This window comes from Pongo abelii, chromosome 3, assembly GCF_028885655.2.
Source record: "Pongo abelii isolate AG06213 chromosome 3, NHGRI_mPonAbe1-v2.0_pri, whole genome shotgun sequence".
NCBI lineage: Eukaryota > Metazoa > Chordata > Mammalia > Primates > Hominidae > Pongo > Pongo abelii.
In genome coordinates this window covers 14,780,798-14,794,493 of record NC_071988.2, presented here as the reverse complement: position 1 = coordinate 14,794,493, position 13,696 = coordinate 14,780,798, and the positions used below count along the sequence as shown (strand labels likewise).

Below are 13,696 nucleotides of genomic sequence, written 5' to 3'. Positions count from 1 at the left end.
GGTCTTGGAGAATCTTTACCTCTAGCTAAGGGATTGTAAATACACCAGTCAGCACTCTGTGTCTAGCTCAAGGTTTGTAAATGCACCAATCAGCACCCTGTGTCTAGCTCAAGGTTTGTAAATGCACCAATCAGCACCCTGTCAAAAATGGACCAATCACCTCTCTGTAAAACAGACCAATCAGCTCTCTGTAAAATGAACCAATCAGCCGGATGTGGGTGGGCCCAGATAAGGGAATAAAAACAGGCTGCAGGAGCCAGCACTGGCAACCGGCTGGGGTCCACTTCCACCTGGTGGAAGCCTGGTTCTTTTGCTCTTTGCAATAAATCTTGCTGCTGCTCACTCTCTGGTTCCAGACACTGCTTTTATGAGCTGTAACACTCACAGCGAAGGTCTGCAGCTTAACTCCTGAGGCTAGCGAGACCATGAACCCACCAGGAAGAATGAACAACTCCAGATGGGAGGAACGAACAACTCCAGACACGCCACCTTAAGAGCTGTAACACCATGAAGGTCTGCAGCTTCACTCCTGGAGCCAGCGAGACCATGAGCCCATCAGAAGGAAGAAACTCTGGACATGTCCGAACATCAGAAGGAACAAACTCTGGGCACACCACCTTTAAGAACTGTAACACTCACCGTGAGGGTCTGCAGCTTCATTCTTGTAGTTAATGAGAATAAGAACCCACAAATTCCGGACACACTAAGGTGTGGTTCCTGGGACTTCCCCGACAGGATTCGGAGAAAGTTTAAAAAGAACCAACTATGGAGTTTGCAGCACATTGCAGGCAACCTGTAAACATTGATTCCCAACCTTTTTTCCTCCAAAATATCTAAACTGACATTTGGCAGCTGTTTTTCAAGAGTCCTAAGACAAAGAGGAAAGGAGGAAGCAGAGAAGCCATGAGTGTTTATTGTGATAAAAAAAAAAGAAAAGGAACGTTCTCCAGGCTGAACACCACCACTTCCTGCAGCTATTATGACACCAGAACAAGGAGCAAGTGTGTGTCTTGAGCAGTGGGTTCCACTGACCTTCCTGGGAACAGTGTCTGAAGCAAAACACGAGGCCAAAAGGCATAGAAATAGGTATCTTCTTCTCCCTCTCCTGATATCTGTTGTTTCCCACTGATCCTTTTCATCCACTCTGGGGGCTTCCAAACAGCCTTTGCTTCAAGAAGATTCTATTCCCTGGCTGTATTCTCCCTGATATCCTGGTGGCACCCCAAGCCCCCAGAATTAGCTAATTTGCGTAAGTACTCCGCTCTACCCTTCCTTCCACAGGTAACTGAGACCTATAGTCTCACTTCCCCATTTGTAACTACAGCAGCACCCAGGCCCCACACCTCAAAGGCCTGTTTCACTTCCCCTTCCACATTCAATCTGTCTCAGGTGCACCTGAGTTTTATTTATTTTTTTTAAGACAGTCTTGCTGTGTGATACAGGCTGGAGTGTAGTGGCGTGAGCTCAGCTCACTGCAACCTCCGCCTCCAGGTTCAAGCGATTCTCCTGCCTCAGCCTCCTGAGTAGGTGGGACCACAGGTGCACGCGACCACACCCGGCTAATTTTTGTATTTTTAGTAGAGACGGGGTTTCACCATGTTTGCCAGGGTGGTCTCAATCTCCTGACCTCGTGATCCACCCGCGTCTGCCTCCCAAAATGCTGGGATTACAGGTGTGAGCCACTGTGCCTGGTCAGCACCTAAGATTCTTAGAACTCCAGAACAAAAGGTAGGACTGAAGGAAGTCTTCAATCATAACACTAAGCATTGAGAAGACACAGGTAAGCATGATGCTTTCCAGCACTCTAATGAATCTCATGGTCTCAGTGGGGACACTGATGTTGAGCAGGTGGTCATTCCATCACTCCAGGGGGAAAACATGCTGGAATTCTGTCCTGTGCAAAATGGCCACCCTCATAGTCTCTTGTGTGCTGAGAAGGTCCAGGTGTGGACAGACCAAGAGGAAGTCCAGACCCTCTCACCAGCAGAATCCTTCCCAAGATCCCCAAACCTTTAAGGGTTTAGTCAGTCAATTGGCCAATCTTCCCTGGCAGTAGCATCTTATCTGACCACCAGGATTTTCTCAGCAGGGTAGCACACACTCTTAGAGCACCCTCTTGTTGAAATTCTACCTTTAAAAGAAGACCTGAAATGCTATTTCTTTCTTAAAGTGCTTCCTGACTCTGCCCCACCACATGGGGCACGTCTGCATCTCCATGGCATTGTGCTGGCACTCCACTCACATATTCAGCAATTCACATAGTCTTTCTTGTTTGATTAGGGGTACAGCCCTTACATCCCTGCAGAATCTAGTGCAGCACTAACTGCACAGAAGCAATGGCTCCTTCCTCAGTGACCTCTTGGCTGTGTACAGGCCTCTTTGTCATTACAGATCACATGGTGCTGCATTGCTCTGTTCCCAGGTTGGTCCTCCGCGTACCTCCCACTGCAGGATCCTGGAGATCAATGCTTGTGTTTCTTCATTTGTGAATCTCCCATGTCTCACCCTAGCACTAGGCAGACAGCTAAGTCTTTGCTAAGTGTTTGCATAAATTTGCTATTTTGCACATGTTGTACTAACAAGTTTTGCTGAGTAGACCGTGAGAAAATCCTACAGTCATTAAAATGGGAGGCATGGGGAAGTAAAAATGGAGAATTGGCTCCCAAGAAATCCTGCCAGAAATTTCGAAGAGGAAGTTAAATAAAAAAGAAATCGACATGAACATGAATCAGAAAAGATAGTCCTCGTGGGCACAGAAGTGATCATTAGAACGTAAGGTAAGACAGATGAAAGATTTTCTCTGATTAAGTCTCCCACAATTTCTATTTATGTTTAACCAGCATGATGTGGACTCAAGGCAGCTCAATTTAGCAAGCTTCTATTAAGAGACTATTAGGTGATAAGCAATGTGTTAGACAACTGGAGATGCAGAAGTGAATAAAATAGTCACTCCCCACAGGGCCCCCACCTTGTCTTGGGGCAGGGGTAAGGGGAGCTCTCAGAAATGCCTGCTCCCATCCCTGAATGCTTGCCTAGACCACCAGCAGTCTGCAGCTATCATCAGTACCTGCAATCACCATCATTCATGGAGAGGGCTGGTTTTCACCCAGATGAGGAGATTAGTGGAACTGAAGTTACACTCTCTGGATATCTCCCTAAATGCCCAGCTTCCCCTAGGTGCTGGCTCTCCATTCCCTCCTGCAGGTCCCACCCCACCCCTGACATCACCTGGGTCCGTCCTGACTATCACCAGACACTGGGCTCCCTCCCACAGTACCGAGATGCTGTCAGCGCTGACAGTCAGCAAACGCTTTGTTGAGTCTTGGCCATGTGTCTTTCAGGTCTCATATGCCCAGAGCCATCTTAGTCAGAAGGCAGCTCTTGTGTGTGTGTGGCCCTTGAGACAACAGAACCAGAGGTGATCTGTTCAAGAATATTCCGCATGTAATGCCCCTGGTTCAACTCAAAGAACCAACCTGGTAACGCCAAGAACAAGCTTAAATACTCATCTACCCACACTAAAAAACTTGCAGAAAGTGAGTTTCTCTGGAGACCCTTACTACTATACCGTGGCATTAGTACTAAGAGTGTGTGACAGGCAGGAGAGGAGAGTTCTAAAGGAGACTGTTAGTGCAGGCAAGATGGACTTGGGGGAAATTGTTGAGAGATTTTTGGAAAAGGAAAACCAAGGAAAAGGACCAGTGAGGAAGATAAAGTGCTACAACCTCTAAAGAAATACTAAGGAGCTACTACACAAAGGAAAAATTAACAGTTTCTATGCTCAAGACAGAAATTGAGGGTTTGGGGAGTAATGGTATTAAATCGTTCACTGGGGAAGTATATTTATTATGACTCTGTTTATGTTATTTTTAATACCCTGGCTTATATGCCATTCATTTAATTCAGCCAAATATTTAATGCCTGTTACATTTCAGGCACTATTCTAGGTCCTCAAGATATATCACTAAACAAAAGTCCCTAGGCTCAAGAAGACATTCCAGGAGGCATGTATTAGATTTTTATCATCTTAAAAGCTAATTGATAAAAGGTAGTAAAATAGAGCAGTAAGTGTAACAGAAGGACGAAAGACCAGAAGAAAATGAAAACAGAAAAGCTAACAAATCCAGATGTGAAGGGTAAAAGCTGTCTACATTATTTTTGCTGCTTCCTCCATGGAGGGGTGGAGTTTGTTTCTCCTTCTTTTGAATCTGGGCTGATCCGGTGACTGTTTTAACCTATAGAATCTGTGGAAGGGAAGCTGTGCCTGTTGTGGATCTGAAGCTTTGAGCGGGCCTGCCAGGCTGCACTTTTGAGAGTTTAGAAACCTTGAAGAAATTCAACTACACCAGGGAGAGACCATATGGAGAGGTCACATGGATAGAGAGAGGCCCTGTGGCAACACAGAGAGGAAGGGAGGCCTGAGCAGCCCAGCTGAGCCCAGGAGCCATCGTGTTAAGTGGGACATCTTGGATGTTCCTGCCAAGACAATTTTGCAGATGCCTACATCCCCAGCTGACGCCAAGTGAAACAGGCCACTCAGCTGATCCCAGTCAAACCACAGAACCATGACAGACAATAAATGATTGTTGTTTTAAGTCAATAAATTTTAGGGTGGTTGTTTATTATGCAGCAACTGATGACCAAAACAGAAAGTGATACTTGGAAGTGAGGTCTTGTGTAACAAAACCTTAAAACATGTATGTGATGATTAATTTTTTAAAATTATTATTATTATTATTATTATTATACTTTAGGCTCTATGGTACATGTGCGCAACGTGCAGGTAAGTTACATATGTATACATGTGCCATGCTGGTGCGCTGCACCCACCAACTCGTCATCTAGCATTAGGTATATCTCCCAATGCTATCCCTCCCCCCTCCCCCCACCCCACAACAGTCCCCGAAGTGTGATGTTCCCCTTCCTGTGACCATGTGTTCTCATTGTTCAATTCCCACCTATGAGTGAGAATATGCGGTGTTTGGTTTTTTGTTCTTACGATAGTTTACTGAGAATGATGATTTCCAATTTCATCCATGTCCCTACAAAGGACATGAACTCATCATTTTTTATGGCTGCATAGTATTCCATGGTGTATATGTGCCACATTTTCTTAATCCAGTCTATCATTGCTGGACATTTGGGTTGGTTCCAAGTCTTTGCTATTGTGAATAATGCTGCAATAAACATACGTGTGCATGTGTCTTTATAGCAGCATCATTTATAGTCCTTTGGGTATATACCCAGTAATGGGATGGCTGGGTCAAATGGAATTTCTAGTTCTAGATCCTTGAGGAATCGCCACACTGACTTCCACAAGGGTTGAACTAGTTTACAGTCCCACCAACAGTGTAAAAGTGTTCCTATTTCTCCACATCCTCTCCAGCACCTGTTGTTTCCTGACTTTTTAATCATTGCCATTCTAACTGGTGTGAGATGGTATCTCATTGTGGTTTTGATTTGCATTTCTCTGATGGCCAGTGATGGTGAGCATTTTTTCATGTGTTTTTTGGCTGCATAAATGTCTTCTTTTGAGAAGTGTCTGTTCATGTCCTTCGCCCTGTGATGATTAATTTTAAGTGGCAATTCGCCCAGGCATGGTATCCAGATATTTGGTCAAACGCATCTAGTTGTGATGTGAAGGTATTTTTTAGATTTTAAGTCAGGAGACTCGGTGTAAAGCACATTACCCTTCATGAGGTGGTGGGCCTCATCCAATCAGTTGAAGGCCTTAAGAGAAAGACCAAGGTCCCAGGAGTAAAAGAGAATTCTGCCACAGACTGCCTTTGGACTCCAGCTGCAACATCAACTCTTCCCTGGGTCTCCAGGCTGCTGGCCTGTCCAGCAGATTTGGGGCATGTCAGACTTCACAATGATATAAGCCAATGTCTTAAAATCTCTTTCTCTCTATTAGTGTATTTGTATTATGTTACATAAATTTTGTTTCTCTGGAGACCCTTACTACTATACTGTAGCATTAGTACTAGGAATGTGTGACAGGCAGGAGAGGAGAGGTCTACAGGAGACTGTTAGTGCAGGCAAGATGGACTTGGGGGAAATTGTTAGCAACTAGAAGAAAAGCAGCCCGTATTATGTCCTGGTAAAAAGTTTGGTAGCACTCTCACCTGTCACAATACAACGTGCAGAAAATATACCTAATGATCTTATAGGTTTGGTAAGGAGATTTCCAGGCAGAATGTTGAAAGTGCCAACTCACTTCTTTTTTTGGTTTGGTTTGGTTTTGAGACGGAGTCTCACTCTCTTGCCCAGGCTGGATCTCGGTTCAGTACTACTTCCTCCTCCTGGGTTCAAGCGATTCTCCCACCTCAGTCTCCAGAGTAGCTGGGATTACAGGCATGTGCCACAACACCCGGCTAATTTTGTATTTTTAGTAGAGACGGAGTTTCAGCATGTTGGCCAGGCAGGTCTTGTACTCCTGACCTTAAGTGATCCACCTGCCTGGGCCTTCCAAAGTGCTGGGATTACAGGTGTGAGCCACAGTGCCTGGTCCAACTCACTTCTTTTAGCTGTGTCTAATAAGGTGCAGAAAGAAAGAGAGAAAGTAATTATTTATTTTTTAAAAGCAGAATCAAGAGCAAACATTTCCATGCAAGGATTTGTTGGGTTTGAAAATAAAACTGTCATTCTTAGTCTTTCCAAAGAATATCGAAAAAGAAATAGTCTCAAGGCAATGATTGAGTCCAGAGTGCTGCCAGTAAAACATGTTTACAAGGTCAAGATTTCAGGGATGTGGCTGTAAGACTGTGTGTGTGTGAATATTATCTAAAATATATAAAAATCTCCCTTAATAAATAAATAAGCAGCTCAATAGAAAGTATCAAGTATCTGGACAGGAAAATTACAGAAAAAAATATAAATGGCAAATAAACATATACAAGATGCTTAGACTCACTGATACTGAGGGAACAATTAGATGCTCTTTTTTCTCTTAATTAAAAAGTTGAAAATATTCAGCATTGAAGAGATTGTGGGAAAGCATCCCCTCTGATAGACTGATGATGGGAGAGTAAAATGGCACAACTATTTTGGAGGATATTTGGAATACCTGGAATTTGGAAAAATCAAAACTTAAAATATGCGTAATTCTCCCTTTTACTCAGCAATTCCATCACTAGAAATCGATCCTACAGAAATACTCCCATATGTACACACAATATATGTATGAAGATTTTAATTGCATCATGTTTCTCCCAACTAAGGTGAAAATTTCATGAGTGAGAACTTTGTTATTCACTCTTGTGTCATCAGTAGCTAGATCACTGTCTGGAACATAGTGGATGCTCAACAGATACTTGTTGGAAGAATGAATGGGATTGAAAAATTGGAAACAAGTTAATTTCCTGTCAATAGGAAATGGTTGCATCTAGTTTATGAAATACTACGGGCTATCAAAAGAAATGAGATAGATCTATATGTACTCACATTGAAAGATCTTCAAGACCAGTGTTACTTTTTTTTTTTAAATGAGGTTGCTTTCTAACATTACCATTTCATTTTGGATTTCACTTCATACTTTACAATGCAGCCTGGAGGAACGCCTCAACTTCTAGTTTCTCTCTCCATTAAGTATCTAATTATGTGTAAATAGAACTAACGGAACGCTGGGAATCCCAGGAGGCGAACATTTTGCAACCGGAACTGTTGAGTGTGCTCGGAGAGGCGAGGGAGGTCTTTTTGCTTATTTCCTGGGATTGCTTAAATGCGGGATTTTGCTATCCCAAGCACAGAGCGTAAAGTAGCAGCTCCCCCTGCTTGACTTCCCGGCTTGTTCTGTTTTACAAGCAACGATAATTTCCCGGTGAAAGTGAGGCCTGGGAATCAAATCCAAAAAGTAGTTGTTCCCTGTAGGAGAGGTTAGTAGCTGGGAAGGAGCATGAGAAAACTGGAACGTCCCATAGACTAATGTGGTGGGTTTTTTTCCAAGGTTTGTACAGATTCACCGAGTTGCTGCGCCTTATCATCTAAACTAATGTCTTAGTTTTTAGAAGTTGCCATTGTTTTGTTAATTACTTCTCTGGTCACATGCATTTCAGGCCGCGCAAAAAGAGTCGGAGTGGTGCTTTATATAAATGAATAAAACTAAGTTCCGTGGTTTGGCCCTTCTACACCCTCCTCCCCTACCACAGGCTTTGCAAACCACTTAATCAAGTGTCCTCTGTAACCGTCCGGGGGCACTTTCGGGTCAGAGACAGCGGGCGGAAACCGCAGAAAAAGTTGAAAATGTCAGCGACCCCCTGCATCTGCGAGTTCTTTTCTGTCCCTGAAGCGGTGAAGCGGGGCTGAGAGCGCCGAAGGTGGGCTGCAGCCCGGCGAGGGGCTGGGCTCAGGGCATCTTGCCCAGTAGGCGGGCATCGGTGCCAAGTGTTCACCGGCTACGCAGCAGAGCCACCGAGCAGCGCCCCCCCGCTCCCCGCGGGCACGCTCGGTGCCAAGGCCAGCTGCTCCTGCAAGCGGCCCGCGGAGCCCCGAGCCCGGGACTCCCTACTCAGCACCACCCGGCGGGCTCTCGGCTGACCCGCCAAGGAAGACGCCCGATTCCGGGCGATCCGGGCGGCTTCCCCGCGCGCGGGGCCCTGCTGTCCCCGCAGTGCCCACCGGTGCACCTTAGTCGCCAACCCACCTCATCTCAGGATAGATTTCAGTGTACTTGACGCATCGCTCCAGGACGGTCTCGGGAAAGCGCTTGGTGGTGCCCGGACCGCTCCACTGCTGGCGCCACCTCGGGACGACTACCGCGACCACCACGACGACGATCAGGACCAGGATACAGACGCCAAGACAGAGTTGGGCTCTCCTAGAGAGCCGGCAGCAGGGTTTGTCCCCGGACACCGGGCTGAACTCGCAGTTGGCCATAGGGCTCCAGGCGGGGTTGGCTGGGCGAAGATGAGGCCGGCGGGAGGCTGGGCAGCAAGAGAGAGGCTGGCTGGGTTCTGAAACTGCACCTCCCCTTCTGTTTCACTTGCCTTTTCTCTGTTTCCCTTCCCACCCCCAACCCCTTGCCTCAGAGTTCCGTGGCTGGGTACACCAATAAGAGTTTAAAAGACCAACGACTATAGGCTCCTGTGCGGTGACCCACCCACTCCACCTCCAGGGAGAAACAGCCACCTTAACTCTGCAGATGTCCTAAGGGGGCAGACAGTACATCTTTATACTCCCTCCGCTAACTCCCTTCATCAAACGGGCGCTTTACACCTGAGCCACATTTGCTTCCTGGAAAGCATGAGGGTGGGCTGCCCGCTTCTATACGTGTGTGCACACAATGCCCTCTGCCTGAAAAAGGATGTCCTACCTCTCTTTCTTAACTGACAAATGCCTGGTCAACCACCTTTAAAGACTCAACTTAAGTCTGACTCCTTCTCTCAAGAGGCATCAGTGGCTAAGCTCTGGGTTCAAATTTAGTTCTTGCTGGATGACATGGGGCAAGTTACTTAACCTCTCTGTACTTCAGATGTAAATCCGGGATAGTAGCAGTACCTACTTCATGGGATTGTTACGAGGATTAAGTGAGTTGATATCTACAACGTGTTTAGCACGATTCCTGGCACATGGTAATCACCCAGTAAATGTAAGTTGTTACTACCAGCTCCAGGAGCTGCTCAGAGATGCAATTTTATAGTCCATGGACTGTGTTTGAAGCAGGGTCTGGCACACAGTAATACTGCACTCTATGCTGGAGTTTAATGAATAATAAAGTGGCTTTTCTTGCCTCTTCTTTGTTAAGAGAACATCTGTGACATTCAAGCAGAGACCTAAGTAATGTGAGCAATCAAGTCACCCAACTCCCTTGAGGCAAACATTTCCCAAGCAGAGGAAATGGCAGGTGCAAAGACTGAGGCAGAAAAGCTCTTGGCCTGTTCCAGAGCAGCAAGGAGGCCAATTGTAGTTAGGCTAGAGGGTTGAGGGAAACAGAACAGAAGTTCGGAAAGTAGCAGGAGACCAGATCACCCATGGTTCTGTAAGACAGGATGACTTTTTGGACTGTGTGTTTTATTTATTTTTTATCTTTTTTATTTTATTTTATTTTAAGTTCTGGGATACATGTACAAGACGTGCAGATTTGTTACATAGGTAAATGTGTGCCATGGTGGTTTGCTGCACCTATCAATCCATCGCTTAGGTATTAAGCCCCTCATGTTTTAGCTATTCTTTCTGATGCTCTCCCTCCCTCCACTCTCCGCAGTGTGTGTTGTTCCCCTCCCTGTGTTCATTGTTCAGCTCCCACTTATAAGTGAGAACATGCAGTGCTTGGTTTTCTGTTCCTGTGTTAGTTTGCTGAGGATAATGGCTTCCAGCTCCATCCATGTCCCTGCAAAGGACATGATCTTCTTCCTTTTTGTGGCTGCACAGTATTCCCTGGTGTATATGTACCACATTTTCTTTATCCAGTCTGTCACTGATGGGCATTTGGGTTGATTCCATGTCATTGCTATTGTGAATAGTGCTACAATGAACATATGCATGCATGTATCTTTATAACAGAATGATTTATATTCCTTTGAGTATATACCCGGTAATGGGATTGCTGGGTCCAATCGTATTTCTGGTTCTAGATCTTTGAGGAATCCCCATACTGTCTTCCACAATGGTTGAACTAATTTACACTCCCATCAACAGTGTAGGTGTTCCTATTTCTCCACAACCTCACCAGCATCTGTTGTTTATTGACTTTTTAATGATCACCATTCTGACTGGCATGAGATGGTATCTCACTGTGGTTTTGGTTTGCATTTTTCTAATGATCAATGATGTTGAGCTTTTTTTCATATGTTTGTTGGCCATATAAATGTCTTCTTTTGAGAAATATCTGTTCATGTCCTTTGCCCACTTTTTAATGGGGTTGTTTATTTCTTGTAAATTAGTTTAAGTTACTTGTAGATTCTGGATATTAGACCTATATCAGATGGATAGATTTTGAAAATGTTCTCCCATGCTGTAGGTTGTCTGTTCACTCTGATTATAGTTTCTTTTGGTGTGCAGAAGTTCCTGAGTTTAATTAGATCCCATTTGTCATTTTTGCTTTTGTTGGAATTGCTTTTGACATTTTCATTATGAAATCTTTGCCCATGCCTATGTCCTGAATGGTATTGCCTAGATTTTCTTCTAGGGTTTTTATAGTTTTGGGTTTTACATTTTAAATCTTTAATCCATCTTGAGTTAATTTTTGAAAAAGGTGTAAGGAAGGGATCCAATTTCAATTTTCTGCGTATAGCTAGCCAGTTTTACCAGCACCATTTATTAAATAGGGAATCCTTTCCCCATTGCTTGTTTTTGTCAGGTTTGTCAAAGATAGGTGGTTGTAGACATGAAGTCTTATTTCTGAGATCTCTACTCTGTTTCATTGGTCTATGTGCCTGTTTTTGTATTTTATTTTTAACCCATTCCTGTGCATTTTATTTTTAACTCATACAAGGTCACCAAATGACTTGATCTGGCATATTATTTTAAAGGCTTAATCTGGCTTTGGTATTGAGAATAAATTGTAGGAGGATAAGGATGGAGAACAGTTACAATGGCTGTAGTAGCAGTAATGAAGGTGGCAAAGAAAAACAAAAGATGGATTCTGAATAGAGTTTGAAGGTAGCAGCAGCAGGATTTGCTGATGAATTGGATGTAGCATTTGCAAGAAAGAGATGAGTCAAAGATGATGCCAAGATTTTTTATTTGTGTAACTGACCAAAGGAAGGAAAGCACTGCAATCTACAGTGACGGGAAAACGGGAGGTGAAGTAGATTTGGTCTTGGGAAGAGGCATGAATCAAGAATTTGGTTTTTGATGTCCTAAGTTTGAGATATCTATTAGACCCCCAACAGGAGGCATCAAGGAGCCACTTGGGTATAAGCTTCTGGAGTTTGGGCAAGGGATTAATGCTGGAGACACTAATAAGGGAGACCTTAGCTATGGACAGTTTTTAAAGCCAAGAGTATACATATAAGATCACGTGAAGAGTGTGTGCAGAAACAGAAGAGTTTCAGAGGCTCAGCCATGGGCAACTCCTGTGGCAGAGGCCAGAAAGATGAGAAAGCTTCAGCAAAGAGAACTGGGAAGGATGATCCCTGAGACAAGAGGAAGGGTACCCTGAAAGTTATTGATGATATTGACAAGAGGAATCATTTTAGAGGAATGATGAGAACAAAGTAGGTTTAGGAGAGTATGTGAGAAGATAAGTGGTATCAGTAAGTTAGCTGGGGTTTGCGTGTGTGTGTGGAGAGCTTTTCTGTAAAATGAAATCGAGAAATAAAGCCATAGCTAGAGGATGCTGGGCAGTCAGGAGAGAATATTTTGTTCTAAGATGAGATTATCACAGTATGTTTGTAGGATGCTGGGATGACCCAGTAGGCAGGCGACAATTGACAATTGCTCCAGTAATTTCCCGCGACCTGCTAAGCTCAAGCGATCCTCCTGCCTCAGTCTCCCGAGTAGCTGGGACTACAGGCATGCACCACCATGGGCCTGGCTAATTTTTTGTAGTTATCTATTTATTTGTTTTTGTAGAGGCAGGGTTTCATCATGTTGCCCAGGCTGGTCTTGAAATCCTGGACTCATATATTGGTGAGAGGTATCCAAAGCACAGGTGAGAGTGTGGGTAGGAGCTCTACCACCTCACAGAAGAAAGATGGAAAACACAGCTTTTGGGGTTGGGAGGTTCATGGATTGGGTGATGATAACGTGGATGTACTTTTCTGCTGCTTCTCAGTGAGATGAGAAGAAAAGGTCATCTTCTGAGAGTTGGTGGGGTGCTGGTAGACCTGGAAGGAGACCAGGAGAGCAAATGGACTGTGGGTTCTCAGGGTATCATCAAGTAGTCAGGAATTTTTTAAAAGGTCAGTTAGTGGTTGTGTTCTTTTGCCCAGCCACTCCCCACTGTTTAAACACAAGGGTGAAAGTGAGCAGAGTTGGATTTGACAGGGTTGGGGTTTGCTGTGTGTATTTGTGTTCTAGGGTTGCCATAACAAAGTGCCACAATGGGGTGGCTTAAGCAACAGAAATGTATTGACTCACAGGTCTGGAGGCTAGAAGTCCAAGATCAAGGTGTCACCAGGCTGATTTCTTCTGAGGCCTCTCTCCTTGGCTTGCAAGTGGCTGTCTTCTCACTCTGTCTGCACGCGGTGTTCCCTGTGAACTCCTCTGTGTCCAGTTTCCCTGTTTTTATAAGAACACCAGTCACACTGAATTCGGGCTCACTTTAATGACCCCATTTTAACTTAATTACCTTTTTAAAGCTATTACCCTATCTTCAAATACAGCCACATTCAAAGGTACTGAGGGTTAGGATTTCAACATATGAATTTGGGGGGTTCACCATTCAGCCCCTAACACCAGTAAATATAATGGAGAAAGAAACGTCAAGGAAGTAGAAACTTTAAGCAAGAATGGGTTTTGTTTTTGGTTTTTATTGGTTGTTTTGTTTTTGTTTTTTGTTTTTTTGTTTGTTTTTGTTTTGTTTTGTTTGAGACAGGGTCTTGCTCTGTCACCCAGGCTCTGGATGCAGTGCTGAGACCATGGCTCACTGCTGCCTTAACCTCCTGGGCTCAAGCAATCCTCCTGCCTCAGTCTCCTGAGTAGCTGGGGCTGCAGATGTGCACTACCACAACTTATTGCATTTTTTTGTAGAGATGGGGTTTCGCCATGTTGCCCAGGCTGATTTCAAACTCCTGGATTCAAGCCATCCGCTCTC

The 13,696-nt window shown here is 44.5% G+C and overlaps 1 protein-coding gene across 1 annotated transcript in view; it reads right to left on the bottom strand.

Annotated features, from left to right (window-relative positions):
- The window catches only part of CD38 (CD38 molecule), a 62,876-nt gene extending 53,904 nt beyond the window's left edge, over positions 1–8,972 (bottom strand). The window contains exon 1 of the mRNA XM_002814614.5: positions 8,642–8,972. Coding sequence (XP_002814660.1) covers positions 8,642–8,874 — 233 coding nt within the window. The 5' untranslated portion in view covers positions 8,875–8,972. The remainder of the gene's footprint in view (positions 1–8,641) is intronic.
- Between the last annotated feature and the right edge of the window lie 4,724 nt (positions 8,973–13,696).